The sequence below is a fragment of the Lupinus angustifolius genome, chromosome LG20 (genome assembly GCF_001865875.1).
Source record: "Lupinus angustifolius cultivar Tanjil chromosome LG20, LupAngTanjil_v1.0, whole genome shotgun sequence".
NCBI lineage: Eukaryota > Viridiplantae > Streptophyta > Magnoliopsida > Fabales > Fabaceae > Lupinus > Lupinus angustifolius.
Genome location: NC_032028.1, coordinates 19706728 through 19728111, shown reverse-complemented (window position 1 = coordinate 19728111; position 21384 = coordinate 19706728). Strand labels below are relative to the sequence as shown.

Sequence of the window (21384 nt, the reverse complement as noted above, 5' to 3'; positions counted from 1 at the left end):
TGTTAGGAATCAAATTAGATATAATTTCAAAGTTTATAGTCTCAATATATATATATATATATAAAAGAATATATTGTAATTTTTAAAACCTACAAAATAACCTAGCCAAAAAGAGAATCAATTCAATTCGTATATATAAATAGTTTTCAATTGGTTAGTGTTCTTGTAACATTATTTACTATAGTTAAAATGATCAAATTCAAAGTTTTTGCCATGAAAGTGAAAAATAAACATGAATAGTGAAATATATATAGGATAAATTCTATATTTGACAACCATTGTAAGTATAATTCTAATATTTAACTTCAACTAACATGTTATAATAATGAATCAATGATAAACAAATGGACCAAAATATAATTAATAGTTATATAAGGACTAAATTGATAATCTTTTAGTAATAATAGATATAAGAATCATAACTATGTTTAACTTAATAGTTATGATATATTTTTCTATTAAATCTTCATACAAATCCTTATATCTTACAAGAAAATGATACATGTCACTCATAAACCGATCATTAATAAATAAAATATTATTTTGTAACATATATTACTTTTCTTATAATGCCGGAGAGTATATTATTTTTAGTTAAATTCTCACTCTATTACTTTAAAAGTTGGGCCACTATAGGCAATTGTTTTTTCAACCCAAATAAATGGGCTTTTTAGCCTGACCCAATTGATTGGGTAGCCCAAAGTGGCTATGATATTAACCAAACCCAATAACATTTGAATTAATAATAATTTTTTACTTATAATAATACAAAATAGTATATATATTTACTTATTCCAACTTCTTCAGTGTTATCGAGGTTTGTGGTTTGTGAAGAAGAAGCAATATGCAGGTAAACACTATTCAATTTCAATTTTTTACTAAATATTCAAATCGAAACCCTAAATTGCAGAACTATTATGATTTCAAATTCAAGCTATGATGATACCTTTGTTATTTTTTCTTATAATTGTTCAAGCTATAAAACCTAATTGAATCAGAATCCCAATTATTTATGCAGGCAAGTGATAGGTTTAACATCAATTCTCAACTTGAGCATCTCCAAGCAAAATATGTTGGAACTGGCCATGCCGATATGAACAGATTGTAGGTTATTTTTACCACAAAAAAAATCATTTTTTTTGTTTCCATTATTTTGTTTTTCGTTTTTTTGATTTATTTGTGTGTTGTTTTATGTGTGTAGTGAATGGGCTGTGAACATTCAACGTGATAGCTATGCTTCATATATTGGGCATTACCCTTTACTCTCATACTTTGCTGTTGCTGAGAATGAATCTATTGGAAGAGAACGCTACACCTTTATGCAGGTTTGTTTTTTTAATTTATTCAGCTTCAGCTTTTTACTTTTATGCTCTGGTTGGGCATAGCGGGTACCCGGTTCAATATAAAAGAAATCTTTGTAATAATAATGTAAAAAGTTAGAAACGGTATAAAGCTGGGTAGTGGGTACACACCGGAACAAGTACTGTGAAATTGATGCAATTTGCCTTGTTAATTACATTGTCATGTTTGAGTTTGACATCAAATTTGATTCTTATCTCATCCATTAATTTGTTTTTGCTGTAATTTTGGTGAGACTGTTAATGCCATCGTCTATAGGTTTTTTAGTAGAGTGTGAAATTGTTTGTTACGTGGAATACTTTGCAGATGATGTGTGTTACCGTGTTAGTTATTGTTGTCCTGCCTGTTCTTAATTTGTTGTTGGAGAGATGAACATTGTCACTATAGATGCATGTTGCTAACTTTTTTCTTTTTGGTTGGGTATAGCCTGGTCAAAGATATGTAAATTTGTAGAGTATTTTGAGTAGCATCTGTTTTTATTTTCTATCTTGTTGTGTATAGATAGTTATCTTATATATGAATTAGAAGGTAGGTGCAATTGAAACGGTAAAGCAATGAAGTGAAAAAGACGTTTAGTTTGGAGTTTTTTGTTTTGCCAATTGATTTTTGGAGGCGAAGGCTTGGGAACCATGAAATACATCTGTGAGAGAGTTCTCAAGCCTCCCCTTTCCTTCTCCTCCAAAAGCCAAATTGCAAATAGCCCCCGAGAGTTCCATTGCATCTTTTGACTTAGCTTTATCTTTTAGGTGTGATGAATTTTTTTTAGAGAAGGGAGCTTTAAGTTAAGTTTATAATACCCCATTGGTATGGACCGTGAGGTTTGAGAAGTCTGATGTCTTTCAATTCGTTCTTTCTTTCTTTCTAGTTTAGCTTTTTCCCATCTGGTAAGTTTTTAGTCATTTGAATCTGCACATTGTTTTGTATTTTCAAGATTTTATTAAAATATGATTTGATATTATTGCTCCCAAGAATCGAACTTTTGACCTTTTAATCATTCTGGGGATCTAGCGGAGCCTTACACCAATAGACCAACACCTTGTTGGTTTTTGTGGTGCTCTGAAAAGGTGACACTTTGCATTTCTTAATGTATATTTTTATTTGATTGGATTCTCATAGGAATACCACGTCACAATGTCAATGTCTAGCTTACTATATAATATGAACTACTTGATGGAGGCTAGATTGGAATTAAATGAGAAACTAGGAATGTAAAAACAAGGATGAGCATATGGATTTCTAGAAGTTGAAGTAAGACGAAATATATGGAGTGTAAATTTAGCAATAGATGGACAAACCTTATTATAGAGGTAAAAATTGGAGATCATATTGTTGGTGCAACGGAAGCGATCGTTGCACAGCGTTGACCATAAACAATTAAATAAAATGCATAGAATAAATAGAAGAGAAGAAACTAGAGATTTTGGTAATGGGGTTCAGCCAATTGTGTCTACATTCTCGGGAGCGTTGAGCGGCTACCAAGATATTATTAGAGAATAAGGATTACAGCTTTAGCACACCCATGGGTCCAAGTGCCCATGGAATGTTAATATCGGGTGCACATAATAACAAAGAAAGGACTTGAATCCAATATGTAACATTGATACTCTACTCTATTAAAATGTAGACAATGTGTAACTTCATATAATAACATATTTTAAAAATCCACAACCACATGTCACTAGTTTTAAATATCTTGAGGCACTCATATAGTTACTAGTTTTAAATATCTTGAGGCACTCATATTACACAATAGGAAAATTGAGGAACATCTAAACAAAAGGATTCAAACAGGGTTGATGAAATGATAGGGTAGGGTGTTTTAGGTGCTATGATAGAAAGAGGTCAATTAACCTTAATGGAAATTTTTTACCTTACAACTATAAGACTTACAATATTATATGATACTAAATGTTAAAATGTCAACAAAATAATAAATTCCAGATGAGAATGTTGTGTTAGATAAGTAGAGACATTAGACAAGATAAGATTATAAATGAGTGAATTAGGCAAAAATTGGGGTTTCTCATATAAAAATGGTAGAATCGCACCTTAGGTGGTTTAGGCATGTACAAAGATGATTGTTATAAATCCTAGTAAGGTGAGTAGATCAAATTGAGATTAGTTTAATTTGTAGAGGCAGTGGGAAACGATTCAAAAAATTTAGAGATTATTTTTTTATCAATGAACATAATTTACGATAGAACACTATGATGTCGTTCGATCTATGTAGTCGATTTCACGAAATGATATCAAAGCTTGATTGTTGTTGTCGTATTTGATTGCGCGAAGCTGTTGACAGATGTCCTTTAAGCTGCTAATTTTCTTATTTGACAAATTATACTTTGTGCAGAAAATGCTCCTGCCATGTGGTCTACCTCCAGAAAGAGAAGAAGATTAAGAATTGACATTGGATTACAAATGAATCATAAAGCAAAATTTGTAGCCTTCATTTGTTGCACTGTTATTTTGATGAAGGGTTGTGCCTTTATTAGAGATTGTTGTGTTATATCTATCTTGTTGTAGATGCTTATTAAGTTTTAGACTTGTACTTGTTATGGTCTTATGGTCTTACTTTTAATGTCTGTCCTTTATATTTCCTTTAAATTGAAAGAGCTTATGGTTGCATCCTTATAAAGGAAATTATTTTAAAAGTAATGAAGTACATATATATTTATTCCTAGATTATTTAAGGATTGGTTTGTGTGTTGGTTTTTGAAGAAGATAGAGAAATTTAAGCCTTGAGAATCTTATTTGAAAATGTATTTTATGGTTCTAGATCACTTTATTATTTTTTAGTTTTCTTGCCTTGTCTTTGTTAGCTTTGAGCTTGAACTAATTGGGTTTACATTATCATTCGTAATCTGAGATATGCTCATGGGTTTCGCCTGCGTTAGTATGTATAAATTATAAAACATGAAAAGTTTGTCCATTAGTCCAAATGTCCATAGTCTAAGGATTCTTGAGGCATTATTTGTTAATCATATAGAGATTTGCAAGAGGTCAAGTACTATATTCGTTTGGATTTTGTCCCATGAGAGTAGTTGTAGATTTCAAGACTATGTATGGTTTAGGAATGAAAGTGGAAGGAAAGAGAGTTAAAGGAAAGAGGGTTGAAGGAAAGAAAACTAGTAGAAAATGATATTGTAATTTTATTGTTTGGTATGATTGAAAATAGAAGGAAAGTGAGATAAAAGAAAAACATATTTATACATAGTGTATTAAAATGATATAAGTATCCTTATTATTATATATATATATAGGGATTTATTCAAGTGTGAATAGTTCTCATATAAAAATTGTGAGAGCAATAAATCTGAGTCTTATAATTAATCATGGATGATTAAGATTAAAAGTTAGTTATTGGTCACATGATAGTCATATGCATGTATCTTTTACTCTTAACCGTTCAATCAATATCTAATGATATATATTAAGGCCTTGTTTGGGAGACTTATTTTGAAGGGGAAAGGAAGGAAAGGGAGGGCATAGGATGAGATTCCTTTGTTTGGGTGTTTGGTTAGAGAAGGGGGAGGGTTCCCCCCAAATTTTTTAAACCCTCCAAATCCCTCATTATACCATTTTTTGGGGTCCCCCAAATTGGAGTTTTTTGAGAGGAAAACAATGTTAAATACATAATTATCCTTACTAATATTTTCTAATTATATTTATGCACATTTGTTGTACATTATATAATACATAACATACTATTGATTTTTTAAAGGAAGGTAAAATAATATTTTGTATTACATTAACCTCCATCCACCTCCTATCTAAATTCCATACTTCCAAACAAGGGAGGAGCTTACTTGAACTTGCCTTCCATTTTTTTTCCCTTCCTCCCCCTTCTTTACCTTCTCATCCCTCTCCTTCTCTTTCTCTCCTAACTCCCAAACAAAGCCCAAGTGTTCTCATTTCTCACAATACCGTATTGTTTTCATGTGAGTAACCCCCTATATTATATATATATATATATATATATGCATATAATTATGTAGTATATCTAATTTTTAAATTTTAAATTACATAACTAAATAATTTATTTTTAATAATATTAATTAATATTTTTTAAGTAAACATATAAACTAAGTTTAATAAAACAATATTTCTTTATAAAATTCAAAGAAAATCATTAACATCCTACATACATTTGTTTCTCACTAATGTGTCTAAAAGAAAATATAACTCATATTTGACAATCACTTTCATAGTTCTAATCATCTCACTTCCACATAATTGTGGGTTGTCTTTTTTATTTATTTATTATTTGTTATTTTGTTGATAATTTTAAGTAATAATATTTCTTTTCACTTCATCTTTTAGCATACAGAATTATTACTTTTTTTTTAGTTCAAAAGCAACGAAAATAAAATTAAGTTAAATAATTTAACATAAAAATGAATATAAACAAAGAAATTTACTACATTGTATTTATTTTCACTTAGATTATTGTTCTTTCAGTTCATGGTGGAATTCAAATTAGGAATTTTTTATTGTTATCTTTCCTTCTTTCATTTTCTTCCCAAAATAGGGAGGAAATGTTTTTTGCGAGACCCATACATATTTTTCTTCTTCCTCCCTATTTAATATTGGAACCAAAGGGTTTCCACCACTTTTCTTTCTTCCTCTTTTCTTTCCTCTTGTTTTCTATGCAATCAAACATAGTGTAAGTGAATACAAATTTTATTGCTTGAGAGAGGATTATCAATTATGGATCGTGTACTTTTGTGACTTAAATTAATGGTAAATGTTATTTCATTAGAGTTGTTTGATAATTTCTATCTTCTTTTTTGATATATTTTTAATTCTCTTTAATTTTTCATATGGCTTACTATTTTATTCTTTAAATTTATATTATTTCTGAAAAAGTGATTGAAATAATTAATTAATGTAATCAACTGAATAATTAATCTATGTCGGATTGAACATTTTATATTTTCTGATAAAACTATACACATGGGGTATTGCTAGCATCAAATTTGTTTGAGCAAAATTATTCTTCACCCTAAGGTCAAAGAAGAGGACTAAGATGTTATTTTCTGAATGCAATTATTACTCTCCATCTGTTCCACTAGGATACAACATCCTAAAATTCACAGTCAACATCACTATCCTATGTCTTCCTCTATTATGCAAACCAATGGCCTCAAAGTACATTGTTTGTAATTCATTTTATCATTCACTTTATACTTAATAATAATAAGGACATGAGTCACTCCAAAATACCTACCAGTTTTGATGTTAACCTCCACTAAGCTCAAGAGACAAAATTTAATGTGGCACCTAATTGGAAGATTCTGCCACTGCCATTATCATTGGTTCATTGAATTGCCTTATCTATGTATATCCAATTGAAATTTCAAATTTTGTATTATTGACCCTTTTAGACTTAGATTTATTACATGCACCGTAATGTTTTTAAATTGTCTTTACATCATTCGTCATTAATGTTATTGTATATTATTACTTACATTAAAGAATGAATGACCATATAAAAAATTGGTCTACAAACTATTTTTCTCTAACATTTTATCATTATACACAAAAAGTGTTACCAAAAAATTAAAAGAAAAAAGTGCTGCGGCTTGCATGTGACTTAAAATAAGTAGTATCACATGATATTTTAATGGGACAAAAAGGAGCAATTTGCATTCACGAGAATTTGTCATTTGTGATAGTAACAAAACAACATCTTTTCTTATATTTTTGTAATTTGAATACCTTTGGAACTTAGTTTCGGAAAAGCAAAGAAGAAAGGTTTAATATCTCAACAACTTGCTTACAAATGGTGAAATAGAAATGGTACTTCATTTCAAAGAAAAAAAGTAGTATTTTAAAAAAAAAAATTATTGTTGGCTTAATTTATGTACACATGGCTTCTTTCTATTGATTCTATAGTTTGGAAAGTAGAAATTTTATATTATATGTGCTCATGCTTTTCATTTCAATTAAGTCCCAAAAGAAAGATGCCAAATTTTCAGGTAGTGTTCAATTAGTAAAATTAAGTAATCAAATGTATCATAACCAATTTCAATGCCAAGAGAATATAGTGGATTAGGAAGATAAAATCATTAATTACATTTCAACTAATAGACTTGAATATCATGATTATGGTCTAATACTTTATATCTCTCAACTAGCGGTGAATGATTGTGAAATCTTACAGTACTATTATGTGTCCCTACGAGTCTTCTTCCCAAAAATATAATTTTGTTATTTTATGTCAACTTTTGATACTATATTTAACACTATATATGTTTATCTATTTCTTTAACTTCTTATTTTCTGTACAGACATATTTCCATAAAATATATTTAGATAAAAAAACATATAGGACACTCCAAGATTTGGCGTAGAGAAAAAAAATTATCTTTAAAAAGAGTTTATCCCATTATATGGGATGATTAAATAAAATATAAAATAATTAAAGAATAAATATAATAATTAATAATTAATAATTATGAACTGAGTTGGATTAGTTACTCCGACTAACCCAACTGAACACTTAATATGTATGGGCCACTCATGTGATTGGTCAAGCACCAAAATTGGTATAAACAAATCTGTCTCGATCAATTTAAGTATAAAACTGGTAACTCAATTAGTTGGATCACTTTAATTCAGCCGGTTCAACTAATTTTAGTAAAATACTAAAACATGGTTGTTTTAAAGGAAAATATGACATTTTTAACTATTTGCAATTATATTTATCATTGTTGAAGTTATGTTTGTTATTTATTAGTTTATGTTATAATAAAACATTATTTGTTTAATTGTGTTTCAAATTTATTTATTTGATTTTTATGTAATTAAAATGCAATAATAACTCATTTAGTGATTAATGAATGACTGAGACCGAATATAACTAATATAATTTAACTTGAGTGTAAATGAATCACTCTTCTATATATATTTGACAATATGTACAAATATTTGAACTTGGAGTTATCCGAAACCTGACAGGTTCTTGATTGATTGATAATATTATTTTTAATCCTATTTAATTTGGACTCGGGTTTGAGTTTTGTTTTAGTTTTTTGGATTCGAGGTTGAGTAAGTATAAACCAGTTGCCATTCCTATTTGATAACCGTTAAAAAGGGTCCCAGATGACCGACTACCTCCTTAACTATAGCCGTTGTCCATTTCTATCTTCTTTTCTTTCTATATATCAATCACCATTCTTCTTCTCCGGCAACCCTTGCCGGAATCTCATCGGGAAATTCCCACCGGTAAAAACACTCCTCCATAGACCACTTCCCAATATTGCTATTTCCATACAACATTCTCTTTTTCTATTCACATCACTAACAACAACAACAATGTCATTCAAAACCCAAAATTGTTAGACCCATTTCAGTGTTTTTTCAACTGAAATTCACCATTTTTCGTCTTACTCTTCTTCACTCTCCAAGCTCATGTTGGTGATGGAAAGTGCAAACTTTAATGTAGTTTTTGTTATTGTAAAGTAAATGTGAAATAAGTACTAACAATAGTGGGTATAAAAAAATACTATTTTAGATTTTTAGTGCCTCAGGATTCTGAAAATTCAATGAATTTTTTATGATTTCAAGGTGTCAGTCACCTGTTGATAACGTAATTTATGCTCCAGAATTATTATAAAGCATCACTAAATTCAAGGTTTTATTTTTATTTTTAATTTTTACTTTTTTATTTATTTAAGTCTTTTGATTCATCATTGTTAAGGAGAAAAAGGGTTAGTGAAATTGTGAAAAAAAGAGATGTTAAGATGGTTGAGAAAAGGCTCTGATAGAAAAAGTGGTAGTGGTGGTGATCACTGTGACAATGAAGAAATGGAAATGATGGGGTTCAATGTTTTAGGTGATGGTGAAGTTGTGAAATCAAAGAGGTTGATTATAAGGCCTAGAATCAAGGTGTGGATGCTAAGGGCTATTTCTACTGTGATATTGTGGACTTGTGTGGTTCAGCTTATGGCATTAGGGGAATTGTGGGGTCCAAGATTGTTGAAGGGTATCCCTTATTGTTTCAATCACATAGATTCATCAAAGGGTGTTGTTGCAAAGGCTTATGTCCCACCTAAAGTTGTGCTTCCCTACAAAAGTAAGTTCTTGGCTTTTCAAAAGATTCTTCAAGTCTTTGTAACTAAGAATTTCTCTCATGAAAAAAAGTTCTTAATTACATGATTCAAGGTTTTTCTTTCTATGAATGGTGAGCTCTTTTATTTTGTGGGTAAAATTGTTATGAATTTTTATGACTGCCTATGCTGAATTTGATGATTATTGTTGTTATCAGGGATTTATAAGAATAATGGTTATCTTATGGTTTCATGCAATGGAGGACTTAATCAAATGCGAGCTGCAGTGAGTCACAGTGCATAATTAGATTTCGATGTAATCATTGTCATTATGTTATTCAGAGTCTTTGTTTCTCAAAATTTGATTTTCTTCATTATGCAGATATGTGACATGGTTGCTATTGCAAGACATTTAAATGCTACTCTCATAGTTCCAGAGCTCGATAAAACGTCTTTCTGGGCCGATCCTAGGTTTGCACATCGTTCTTTTAGTTCTGAAAGCATGTCATTTTATGAATACCATCTTGTGTTCTAATTGAAATGTTCTAATCTCTATTCCCTTGATATGGTAGTGAGTTCCAAGACATATTCGATGTTGATAATTTCATTGCGTCGTTGAGAGATGAGGTTAGAATATTGAAGCAACTACCACCTAATCTCAAGCGAAGAGTCGAATTAGGATTATCCTACACATTATCACCAATTAGCTGGTCTGATATTTCATATTACGAACACCAGGTCTTTACTCACTTTACATGATGATTTGTTTCATTTTGTTTTCTGGTTTTCATGCATTGATGAAACTAATTCTCCTAGCTGTTCATCACAGATCCTTCCTCTATTACTGAAACACAAGGTTGTGCATCTAAATAGAACCGATGCCCGACTTGCAAATAACGGACTACCTCCCGAGATTCAGAAGCTGCGATGCAGAGTAAATTTTAATGCCTTAAGGTTCACTTCACAGATAGAAGAACTTGGTAGAAGGATAGTAAGGATTTTGAGGGAAAATGGACCTTTCCTTGTACTTCATCTTAGATATGAGATGGACATGTTGGCCTTCTCTGGTTGTACTCATGGATGTGATAGCAGGGAAGTGGAGGAACTCACAAGAATGAGGTAAATTATGCGTTATATTAACGTGTCACGACATTTATTTTATTTCTATAGTTATCGGGCGAGTGTAATTTTGGAAAATTGCGTGTATTTCTTAGATATGCTTATCCATGGTGGAAGGAAAAAGTCATTAATTCTGAGCTTAAGAGGCAAGATGGTTTATGCCCTTTGACTCCCGAGGAAACTGCTCAAATATTGACAGCACTAGGCGTAGATCGAAGTGTTCAGATTTATATTGCTTCTGGAGAAATATATGGTGGAGAAAGAAGGATGGCAAGTTTACTATTAGCTTTTCCTAATTTGGTTAGTAGAAACACAGAAAATCATATTTCTCCATCTATCTGTAAATTTGTAACTCTTTTTGGGTATAACCAATGGTATCCCCTCACCCTATGGGTAGGGAACTAACCCTTTTAAGGTGCAAGACTGTCCCTCCCAACAAGTGTAGCTCCCAGGAATCAAATCTTTGATCTTTTGGTCTGTCGTAAATTTGTGACTTATGTTTGCTTTTAACTTCAACAACAGGTAAGGAAGGAAACTCTGCTGGAACCTTCAGATTTGATGTATTTCCAAAACCACTCATCACAAATGGCTGCACTAGATTATCTTGTGTCCTTAGAGAGTGATATATTTATTCCAACATATGATGGCAACATGGCTAAAGTTGTGGAAGGCCACAGAAGGTACTTCATAATATATTATGCATTATGTCTTTCTATTTATCTTAAAGTACATAATGTTGTTAAGTCTATGACAAAATTATTCTCCCTTTTGATAAAGCCTCTTACATAATACAAGGATATCCATGATTGAACATGTTAACAAACATTATAACCTTTCTGCTTTTAGATTCTTAGGTTTCAAAAAGACTATAATACCAGATAGAAGGCTTTTGGTGCGCCTAATAGATCGATACACGAATGGTTCATTAAGCCGGGATGAGTTTTCCTTGTTGGTGAAGAAATCTCATGTCAATAGGATGGGAAACCCGAAACGAAGAGTTATCATCCCGGACAGGCCTAAAGAAGAAGACTATTTTTATGCCAACCCTCAGGAATGTTTGCAGTTGCTAGATGAACCATTCAGAAGCACATCATGATCATTAGATAAACATGTACCTATGATTTATCCACAATCCTCAATTAGCAGCCAAAGGCAATTTGTACTGTTTTCAGAAGTATGGCCTTGATTATGTACATAAAAGATGTTCTTTTGTATGAACTCTTGAATCTGTGTGCATGTCTTTATATCTATACTTCCAAGAATCATGAAGATAAGGGTGTGTTTGGTTTAAGAAAGTGTTCTCATTTTCTATTTTTTAATTAATAATTTTAAAAATACTAGTGGAGTTATATTAGCATTTTTGTAATTATTAATGAAAATGTAGAAATAAAAAAAAATCTGAAACCAAAGGGACTCTAAATTTCATGTTCTGAGTAACAAAGTGGAGTTATACCTTTACACTGAAATGAAGAGCAGAAGATAGAGTACTTTAATAATTTCTTAGATGGTTTTGTTAAGACAAAATATTCATACCAAATAAAGAAACTGTAGAACAACACTGAACTCTTTTCTGACTTTCTCCTTATGTATTAAGATATTGTAATTGCATATTGCTACTACATACGATAATTGAGTTTATACATTATCACTACATCATCCATCATTCATTTGTATTACTTTTTTTGAAGAGTCGATAATGATTAAATATGAAAAGTGAATGATACGATGATAGTTTATAAAACTCTTACGCACTATCAGAATATACATTATTTTCTTATGATAAATTAACTATGTTTGTGGACCAAACTAAGATTAAGTAGAAAAACTCAGAAATGGGTTATTGGAGGACCATGACTCATTATTAGCATTATAATATTTTTCTAGATTAGTGGTTTAGAAGCATTAAAGTTACCAACTTCAGACATTTCTTAATAGAGAGACACATGGTGGAGTGATACCCAAACATCATATACTATACTATAGAAAAATGTAGCTTCCTTTCACTACAAGTGCTAGGAAAGTTGATTAATTGACTTTTGTATATCACATGCTTATGACACTTGTTTTTATTATGCAAAGTCTAAATTGGTTTTTATCCTAAGATGGTGATCCCAATACTTTGCTTACATTCTAATTTATGGAGCAATTCATCTGTTTTATTTACTTAGTCACAGATCCCAACTTTAAACAAATAATCAAATTTAAAGGATAGGGTTTGAGTTATTCTAGAAACTTACAAATTCTTAAAAAAAGGATTATTACCATGATATCATCTTCTAATAATCTACCTATTAAAATTAAATTCATTTTCTATGTATATTAAGAGTGTAATGGAACGTTGTGAGAGACTAACCTTTCCAATAAAATTATTTTCATTTACATAATATTAATCAAACATCTAATATCATATTAAAGAAATTCAATATCTACCATCTAATTGTGGTATGATTATATTAAGGTTACCTAGATAAGTTTTGTTGTTGTTTTGTTTTAAACTAATGTATTTTCCTTAATATATGATGTTGTATGATTTGAGAGGAGAATAGGGGTATAAAAAGAAGTGTTTAATATGTATATACTGACAGTGTAAATGTTTTTTACATTATTAGTAATCATTCACCATTGATTTGTTAATTACTATTGACTCTAAAAAACAAAAGTAATACAAATCAATAGTGGATAATACACTGACAATATAAAAAACTTTACACTATCAACGTATAGATTTTAAACTCTAAAAAGAAATTGAGTGAGTGAAAGGGAGAACATGACTGCAACATATGTTGTCCCACAATGAATTAAAATTTATGACACATGGTAAAAATTAGGGATAGAATATGTACTTATTGAGAATAGGGGTATGAAAAAGAAATTGAGTAGTGAAGAAAATGGGTAAAAAAAGGATAGATGATGATTTTAGTGGTCAAATAGATAATTTATCACCTTATAATAGAGGATATATTATTATGAGAATAATGTATCTTTTTACAGTAAAAGATAATTTATCTCCTCCGATTAGTAAAAGTATGACATGTATATTATTTTGTTTTGGTTTAAAAATATTTTTATAGAAAATGATGAAACATGACACATATCATGATTTCACTAGCAAGAGGAAATAACTTACCTTCTTATACTAGGATATACTTTATTCCTTACTATAATTTAGTTTGAAGTCTAAACTTAAAAAAAGTTGGTATTAGGAAAGAGGGCATGTGACCAGGACCATAATAAATAGATATGGAAACTAGTGGTGTTCGAATGTGATATTCAAGTTGTGCATATAAGGTGTTTGATGAAATTCCCAATAGTGAATCATGCAAGGAAGACTCAAAAGCACTTATTCACGCATAAGCTACATGCTTCAACAACTATCTTCCATGTTGGAATTAAAACAAGTTCAAGCAATTATTACCAAAGCAGGCCTAAATTCCCACTTTCCTTTCATTACCAAGTTAATTGTGTTTTCAGCACTTTCTCCAATGGGAAACATGTCCCATGCTAAATCCCTTTTCCAAGAAACTCCAATGGATAACACATTTGTTTGGAACACTATGATTAGAGCTTTTGCCAATAGTTCTTTACCCATTGAAGCTTTATATATTTACAACCATATGCAAAGCATTGATGTTAACTTTGATAATTTTACATTCAATTTTGTGCTGAAGGCGTGCTCTCGAGCTTACAAATTTATAGAAGAATGTGGTGGAAAGTGTGATGAACTTGCTATTGTTTCTAAAGGTTCTGAAGTTCACTGCAGTGTTCTAAAATTGGGGTTTGGTGACGATCCGTGTATTCAAAACTCATTGCTTTATATGTACTGCCAATTTGGGTTGGTGCCGATTGCACGACTTCTATTTGATGAAATGAGTAGTAGAAGCTTGGTTTCTTGGAATATCATGATATCGGCGTATGACCGTATTAGTGATTTTGAATCGGCGGATTACCTTCTTGAATCAATGCCACAGAAGAATGTTGTTTCATGGAACACTGTAATTGCAAGATACAGTAGGTTAGGTAATATTGAGGCTGCAAGAAGGACGTTTCGATTGATGCCTGAGAGGGATGTTGTATCCTGGAATTCTATGATTGCTTGTTGTGTTTCTGTTAAGGATTATGCAGGAGCGTTAGAACTCTTTTCCGAGATGCAAAATGCCGAGGTAAAACCAACAGAAGTAACACTTATATCTGTTTTGGGTGCCTGCGCCGAAACAGGCGCATTGGAAGTTGGTAAAACGATACACGAGTCAATAAAATTGCATGGTTCTAATATTGATGGGTATTTAGGTAATGCCCTTCTGAATATGTATTCGAAATGTGGGTGTTTGAGTTCAGCTTGGGAAATATTTAATCAGATGTCGATAAAACCTGTAAGTTGTTGGAATGCTATGATTGTTGGTTTGGCTATCCATGGTTACTGTGAAGAAGCTCTGAAACTGTTTTCTGAGATGGAACACAGGCTTGGTACAATCAGGCCTAATCGGTTAACATTTATTGGTGTTTTCATTGCTTGTAGTCATAAGGGTTTGGTTGATAAAGCAAGATGGTATTTTAATCATATGGTAAATCAGTATAAAATTGTGCCTGATATCAAGCATTATGGTTGCATGGTTGATCTATTAAGCAGATGGGGTTTGTTGGAAGAGGCCTATGAAACGATTAAAACGGCCCGGTTCGAAGATAGCGCAGTTTTATGGAGAACTTTGTTGGGTGCTTGTAGGACACAAGGTAATGTGGAGTTGGCAGAGATATCCTTCCAACAACTTGCCAAATTGCAGCATCTAACAGATGGAGATTATGTATTATTATCAAACATTTATGCTGAAGCTAAGAGATGGAATGAGGTTGAACGAGTAAGGAGTGAAATGGTTTCCTTGTATGCTACAAAGCAAGCTGGGTACAGTCAAATTGATGTAAATGAATCTGATAAACTTTCATGAACAAACCATTACCCTCTTTTTAAACTCGAACTAGGATCTGTTGTCCCAAACCATGTCCCATACTTATGACAACGGAAAAAAAACAGAAAAAACAATGAATATTTAATTTTTCTAATTGATATGACATGTTTTCACTGATTTCAGACATATTTTGGGATAGCTGATCCTTGTGCTTTAAACTCAACATTTGTTAGCTTTAACCATTCCATTATGCGAAAGGCATTTTTTAAATTGTATACTATGTCACCATTTGCACTTGTGTTAAGTGAAAATTCTTTAATTAAGCTGAAGAGATGAGCCTATATAACTTCTTTGATTATGTGTGAGTTCAGCTTGGGAAGTATTTAAATTGTATACTATATCTGGTACTAAAATAGTTTCCCTTAAATTGGAATGATCAAATATAACAATGGTGCATAGAGTAGTTTACTTTTATAAAATAAACTTAATTTAGAGATTTTTCTGGGGAGTAGGATTTTGGAGGGGACGTGAAGGGAAGAGATGACTTTTCAAACTCTTCCTCTTGTTTGGGAGGTGGATCAAGGAGGGGAAGGTTTTGGAGGGTTTCTCCCTCCAAAACTCTCAACGTGTCTATTTTTAAAGTTCTTAAATTTAGGATTTTTTGGAGACAAAATGTCAAAATAGCTAAATATGTTTAGTAATAATATATAATTATATATTATTGTATATTTCTCATTGTTAATTACATTTTTAAGGGAAAATAAAAAAATATTCTTACATTATCATTAGTTTATTCTCCTTCATCTGAATTTCATACTTCTAAACAAGGAGAGGATTTCCTTCCTTTGCCATTCTCTTCCTCCCCCTTTCTAACCCTTTGATCCCTCTCTTTCTCTTTCCCTCCTAACTCCCAAACAAAGCCTTATAAAATATTTTTTTACAGAACTTTGCTATTGTTTTATTCTATCTATATAGCTTAAGTTCAAGCTTATTTTAGTTCTTTGCAGCAAAGGACATGATTAATATTTTGTTTGAGGGTGGGGTTTTGGAGGAGAATGAAAGGGAGGAAATGACTTTGGAAAGTCTTCCCCGTGTTTGGGAGTTGGATGAAGGAGATGAAAAGGTTTTGGAGGGTTTCCATATACCTATTTTTAAAGTCCTCCAATTTGGAATTTTTAGAGATAAAATGTCAAAATAGATAAATATTTTGAATAATATTATATAATTTATTGTTCATTTTTCATTGTTAATTACATTTTTAAAGAAAAAATAAAAAAATATTCTGACATTATTACTAGTTTACTCTCCTTCAACTAAATTTCATATTCTCAAACAAGAGAGGGAATTTCCTTTCTTTTCCCTTCCCTTCCTCTGATTTCTAACTCTTTAATCCATCTCCTTTCCTTTCCCTAGTAATTCCCGAACAAAGCATAAAGGCATGTTATGATATTTAAGATTTGTTCTGTAAACCCAGTTCATGTCACTTTTTAATTTAACACTTCCTTATTTTCTTATAAAAATGTGACTGTCACATGAAAACTTATCTTTTGTATCATATTAATATTAAGACATCAATAATACGTTGGTCTAATAGTGTAAAGTTCTATTAAATTTTCAGGATGATTAAAAGGTCAAACATATAATTCCTGGGAGCGACACTTGTTGGGAGGGATAGTTACGCACCAAAAAATGGATTTGTTCCTTACTTATAAGATGAGAGAATATCTTTGGTAGTATCAAAAAAAATATATAGATTAAGACTTGAATTTGGTAATTGAACTAATTCACTTAAGAGACCAAAATCCAAAATGTGTGTATGTATGATTACTTTTTATCTTCTAAGAATTTTAACACTTATGATATATAGGGTAATGGTTGCCATTTTTTTATTTTAATTCTGTAGGTAATCAAAGTTTTGATGCTGTGTGTATCAGTCCTGTTATTTTAAAGAAAATAGTGTCACATATTTTCGAAATTAAAAAGTTATGATGCATAAGTACTTGTTTTGTCCCAAGTTTACTTTAATTTTTTTTAATGATCTCATAGTGATTTGCAATTTAGCTAGCAAGATATAAAAAATGATTGAAAAAGTTTATAAGTAACAAAAGGTTGACGAAGTTATTGTCTTAAGATTTTGGTTTAAGTAATATCTCACTCTTAACTATTCATTCTTCACATGCTTCAATAATACTAGAACTCCCCAGTAATTAAAGCTTCCGTAGATGGAAATTATATTTTTCCAACTATAAGATAATTATGAGTGACAAAACTTTTTTTTTTGCTAAGAAAAGAAGAAAGTATATTAAGAAAGAACATGGGTGCTAACCCATTACAAAAACAATTATCAAGAACTTATATGACCCAAACTCAAAACCTTTGGTTAACATAGAACACTCTTACCCAATTAACTATATATCCATTCAATTAGCTCAACTTAATATTTCCAAAACATAGTCCAAAAGTCACATACATTAAATCATTCGGATTGGCTATTATCCATGAACCAAATCCTTATTTTGTCAAAGTGCAACACACTTATATAAATTTGTCCACTTCAAATAATACGCATATATATATATATACACATTTGTCCTAAGTGTAATATGTGTGAACCAGAATCTCATACATATTTTGTCCTATGTATATAAATCCAAAACAGAACCATCAGTATTCTTTACTGAAGCAAGATGATAAGGCAATGAAGTTGAAAAATGGAACAACTTTCACACTCAACTTTGAATGAAAGAAAAAACTTAGGAGTATTCTTTTTAGTGCTTTCCCTTTTGCAGCATAATAAATGCAACATATATAATGCATGAGTTTCCTTCTTTTCTTCAAAACAAGACATAACACCCACCCTATGTGATTCTCTATTCTCTTTCTGTTTTACTATCCATTAATCATTCTAAAAAATGGGTTCTTTTCTCTTTTTGATTTTGGTTATTCTTTCATTGTGCTATATTGTTGCTGCTTCTGATGATTGTTCTAATGGAAACTGCAAGGTTGATAATACTATGATACTATTCACTATCATTGCTTTGTCTAATAATGCCTTTGTTTTTATCTTATATATCTTACTCTCTTTTTTAATATTTGATTAGCTTCTTGATAAGTGTTCCTCTGATGATGATTGTGGAGCTGGGTTATATTGTTTTTCATGCTTAGCTGGGTTTAAAGGCTCTAAGTGTGTGAGATCATCCATCACAAATCAATTCAAGCTCATAGTAAGATACTCATTTCTCTTTATTCTTAGCATAATTTCACAAGAAACAGCACAACATACACATAGATGACTATTCCTACATTACATTTCAATCTATAGTTGCATAATTCTCTCATTTACCTTACGTACGACATACCAAATTCATCGTACTGTATACCATGTATTGAATTCGTCGTAAAAAATGTATTATAAAATTAATGTAAAAAGTGACGAACTATGTGTAAAGTTACGAGGTAACTAGTGACTTTCTGAGTATTGAATTTTATTTTATGACACCAAAATGAAAAAATAGTAACATGGGTCCATGTAAATGGGAATGGAAGATATAAGCATTATCAGTTTTTAGAGATATGAGTGTATCTGTGACTTTTGAAACTGTGATGTTTGAGATTATAATTGTGAAAGTTATATGTTTTTAATGAAGTGGTAATACATGATTCAATGACACATGCTAACAACTTTACTAGTGGGCGTTTGTTCAAGTGGTACATGCTTGATTCCCCTTAAGCAAGAACCTGGGTTCGAGCAGTGCGAGATACATGTGGGAAACCAAAAAAAACATGCTAACAACTTTTATATATTAATAATCAACAAAAAAATGGCTGAGTATTTTTTATATATTAATGTGTTGCTAATTGAATCTCTGTTTTCATTTTTGGTGACAGAATAACTCTTTACCATTCAACAACTATGCATTTTTGACAACACATAATGCTTTTGCCATTGATGGAGAACCATCTCACACAGGAGTGCCTCGGTTAACCATCACTAACCAAGAATACAGTGTTACCCAGCAACTAAATGTATGCATTTAATACTATCAGTAAATACTCATTTTCAGTCGATCATATTTTTCGACCTTACCGGTTTGGTCCCTCAAAAGTTGAAAAACCTAAAATGGTCCACAAAAATTTCAAATACGGGTCAAATTAGTCATTTTTAGCATGTTTTAAAACACTTGGTACGGATTAATTTGTCCCCAAAAAAGACTAATTTGACCTACATTTGGAACTTTTGGAGACCATATTGGGTTTTTCAATTTTTGAAGGATGGTAAGGTAGAAAAAACATAAGAGACTAAAATAGGTAATTAATTACTCATACTATTATTGTTAAGACTGTAATTGCTTACTTTGATTCTGAAAGCTTTACAAGCATGTTTAAGGTCTGCAATGATTCATTTACAGAATGGAGTACGGGGACTAATGCTAGATACATATGATTTTGATGGAGATATATGGTTATGCCATTCATTTCAAGGCCATTGCCATGATTTCACAGCATTTGTATGTAACTATCAGATTCTTAGTTCTGTTTCTTTTTGCCTATGTTTTCATTAGTAGTTCTATAGCAACAGTTTGCAACATTTAATAGATACCTCTACATAAAGATTTTAAGAGTCTCGCTCTCGGTGCAATGGTAAGATTGCTTGCCTCATAATGTGGAAACAGTTTTTTCGCTTGCGAGGGTAAGGCTGTATGCATCTACCATTTCAATACCCCACTAGGTGGGAGACTCGAGTACTAGGCTGCCCTCTACATAAAGATCCTAACATGTGATTAGCAGGAACCGGCTATAGATACCTTGAAGGAAATTGAAGCTTTTCTATCAGCCAACCCAACTGAAATTGTGACACTCATATTGGAAGATTATGTTGAAACTCCAAAAGGATTGACAAAGGTCTTCACCGATGCCGGTCTCATGAAATTTTGGTTTCCTATGACAAGTATGCCAAAGAATGGTGAAAATTGGCCTCTGGTGAGTGATATGGTTGCTAAGAATCAAAGACTACTAGTGTTCACTTCAGTCAAGTCTAAGGAACAAAGTGAAGGCATTGCATACCAATGGAATTACATGGTTGAAAATCAGTGTAAGAAAAAACTATCCTATTAACACAAGCATTATTCGTGTGTCCGTCCTCGATTTTCGTTCTGATGATTGCATATTCTGCAGATGGGGATGGTGGAATGAAATCAGGAATCTGTCCAAAGAGGGAAGAATCATCTCCTCTTGATGACAAAAGCAAGTCCTTAGTGTTGGTTAACTACTTTCGGTCGGTTCCGCTTAAGGCAATCACATGTTCAGATAATTCTGGAGGTCTCATTAACATGATCCAAACTTGTCATAGTGCTGCTGGAAACCGGTGGGCAAATTTCGTTGCTGTTGATTACTATAAGGTAGGACTTTGACATGTTTTCACATTTCCTAATCATTATTTTTTCGGCTAAGAACTAGACTCTAAAGTATATACTTTGGATTCAATGATTATGCTCCTAATGTTGTGATACTTTGGGGACTATTGTGAAGAGGAGTGAAGGGGGAGGAGCATTTGAAGCTGTGGACACACTCAATGGGGAGCTTTTGTGTGGTTGTAAGGATATTCATGCATGTGTGGTAAGAAAATTAACTGCACTCTTGCTTTCTATTAAGAAAAAAACCATAAAAATATGATATAGACACTATTCGTAACTAAATTCGACTCTTCAATTTTCAGCCCGGAGCTACTTCACAAGCATGCTCACCATAGGAAGCAGATCAACAAATGCAACTAGTTTTCGGAAATGTTTGAGACAATACATTGTTCTTTACCAGATTATGTTAGACTCAATACTTGTTGTTTAGGTTTCATGTTGGTTTATGTGGTCATGCAAAATTGTCTATATCACTTTTGCATGTCATTACTCTACTCTTCAATCTTCATTCTACAATTACACAAGTTCTGTTTTCTCTTG

General features: G+C 31.5%; 4 protein-coding genes across 7 annotated transcripts; all 4 read left to right on the top strand.

Annotated features, from left to right (window-relative positions):
* On the top strand, positions 752 to 4023 carry LOC109335278 (uncharacterized protein At4g14342). Of its 2 annotated transcripts, XM_019571406.1 has the most exons (4): positions 752 to 850; positions 1019 to 1104; positions 1202 to 1325; positions 3710 to 4023. In XM_019571406.1, the coding sequence occupies exons 1-4, from the start codon at positions 845 to 847 to the stop codon at positions 3755 to 3757; spliced, it is 264 nt and encodes an 87-aa protein (XP_019426951.1). In that variant the 5' UTR covers positions 752 to 844; the 3' UTR covers positions 3758 to 4023. The 2 variants fall into 2 exon arrangements, with proteins under 2 accessions (XP_019426951.1, XP_019426952.1); XM_019571407.1 differs by lacking the exon at positions 752 to 850 and having other exon boundaries at positions 1013 to 1104.
* Positions 8488 to 11664, top strand: LOC109336735 (uncharacterized protein At1g04910-like). 2 transcript variants are annotated; one of them, XM_019573523.1, is made up of 9 exons: positions 8497 to 8586; positions 9062 to 9436; positions 9629 to 9696; positions 9793 to 9881; positions 9983 to 10148; positions 10240 to 10529; positions 10625 to 10829; positions 11052 to 11209; positions 11376 to 11664. In XM_019573523.1, exons 2-9 carry the CDS (start codon positions 9097 to 9099, stop codon positions 11623 to 11625), a joined length of 1566 nt encoding a protein of 521 aa, XP_019429068.1. In that variant the 5' UTR covers positions 8497 to 8586; positions 9062 to 9096; the 3' UTR covers positions 11626 to 11664. The 2 variants fall into 2 exon arrangements, with proteins under 2 accessions (XP_019429067.1, XP_019429068.1); XM_019573522.1 differs by having other exon boundaries at positions 8488 to 9436.
* LOC109336734 (pentatricopeptide repeat-containing protein At5g15300-like) lies at positions 13735 to 15492 on the top strand. The gene has a single exon (XM_019573521.1). It carries the CDS (start codon positions 13847 to 13849, stop codon positions 15467 to 15469), a length of 1623 nt encoding a protein of 540 aa, XP_019429066.1. The 5' UTR covers positions 13735 to 13846; the 3' UTR covers positions 15470 to 15492.
* LOC109335216 (PI-PLC X domain-containing protein At5g67130-like) lies at positions 18049 to 21384 on the top strand. 2 transcript variants are annotated; one of them, XM_019571330.1, is made up of 8 exons: positions 18049 to 18189; positions 18532 to 18654; positions 19319 to 19456; positions 19840 to 19938; positions 20219 to 20522; positions 20606 to 20829; positions 20960 to 21046; positions 21147 to 21384. In XM_019571330.1, the coding sequence occupies exons 1-8, from the start codon at positions 18142 to 18144 to the stop codon at positions 21177 to 21179; spliced, it is 1056 nt and encodes a 351-aa protein (XP_019426875.1). In that variant the 5' UTR covers positions 18049 to 18141; the 3' UTR covers positions 21180 to 21384. The 2 variants fall into 2 exon arrangements, with proteins under 2 accessions (XP_019426875.1, XP_019426874.1); XM_019571329.1 differs by having other exon boundaries at positions 18080 to 18432.

Bases quoted from the DNA above. Each gene is read 5' to 3' on its own strand.
- LOC109336734 (XM_019573521.1), top strand. From the start codon at position 13,847: ATGCAAGGAAGACTCAAAAGCACTTATTCACGCATAAGCTACATGCTT.
- LOC109335278 (XM_019571406.1), top strand. The intron at 1,105-1,201 runs GTAGGTTATTTT...TTATGTGTGTAG, and splicing joins CATGCCGATATGAACAGATT to TGAATGGGCTGTGAACATTC. The intron at 1,326-3,709 runs GTTTGTTTTTTT...TACTTTGTGCAG, and splicing joins AACGCTACACCTTTATGCAG to AAAATGCTCCTGCCATGTGG.
- LOC109335216 (XM_019571329.1), top strand. From the start codon at position 18,343: ATGGGTTCTTTTCTCTTTTTGATTTTGGTTATTCTTTCATTGTGCTAT. The intron at 19,939-20,218 runs GTATGTAACTAT...TGTGATTAGCAG, and splicing joins GCCATGATTTCACAGCATTT to GAACCGGCTATAGATACCTT. The intron at 20,830-20,959 runs GTAGGACTTTGA...ACTATTGTGAAG, and splicing joins TTGCTGTTGATTACTATAAG to AGGAGTGAAGGGGGAGGAGC.
- LOC109336735 (XM_019573522.1), top strand. From the start codon at position 9,097: ATGTTAAGATGGTTGAGAAAAGGCTCTGATAGAAAAAGTGGTAGTGGT. The intron at 10,830-11,051 runs GTTAGTAGAAAC...CTTCAACAACAG, and splicing joins TATTAGCTTTTCCTAATTTG to GTAAGGAAGGAAACTCTGCT. The intron at 11,210-11,375 runs GTACTTCATAAT...TTCTGCTTTTAG, and splicing joins GTTGTGGAAGGCCACAGAAG to ATTCTTAGGTTTCAAAAAGA.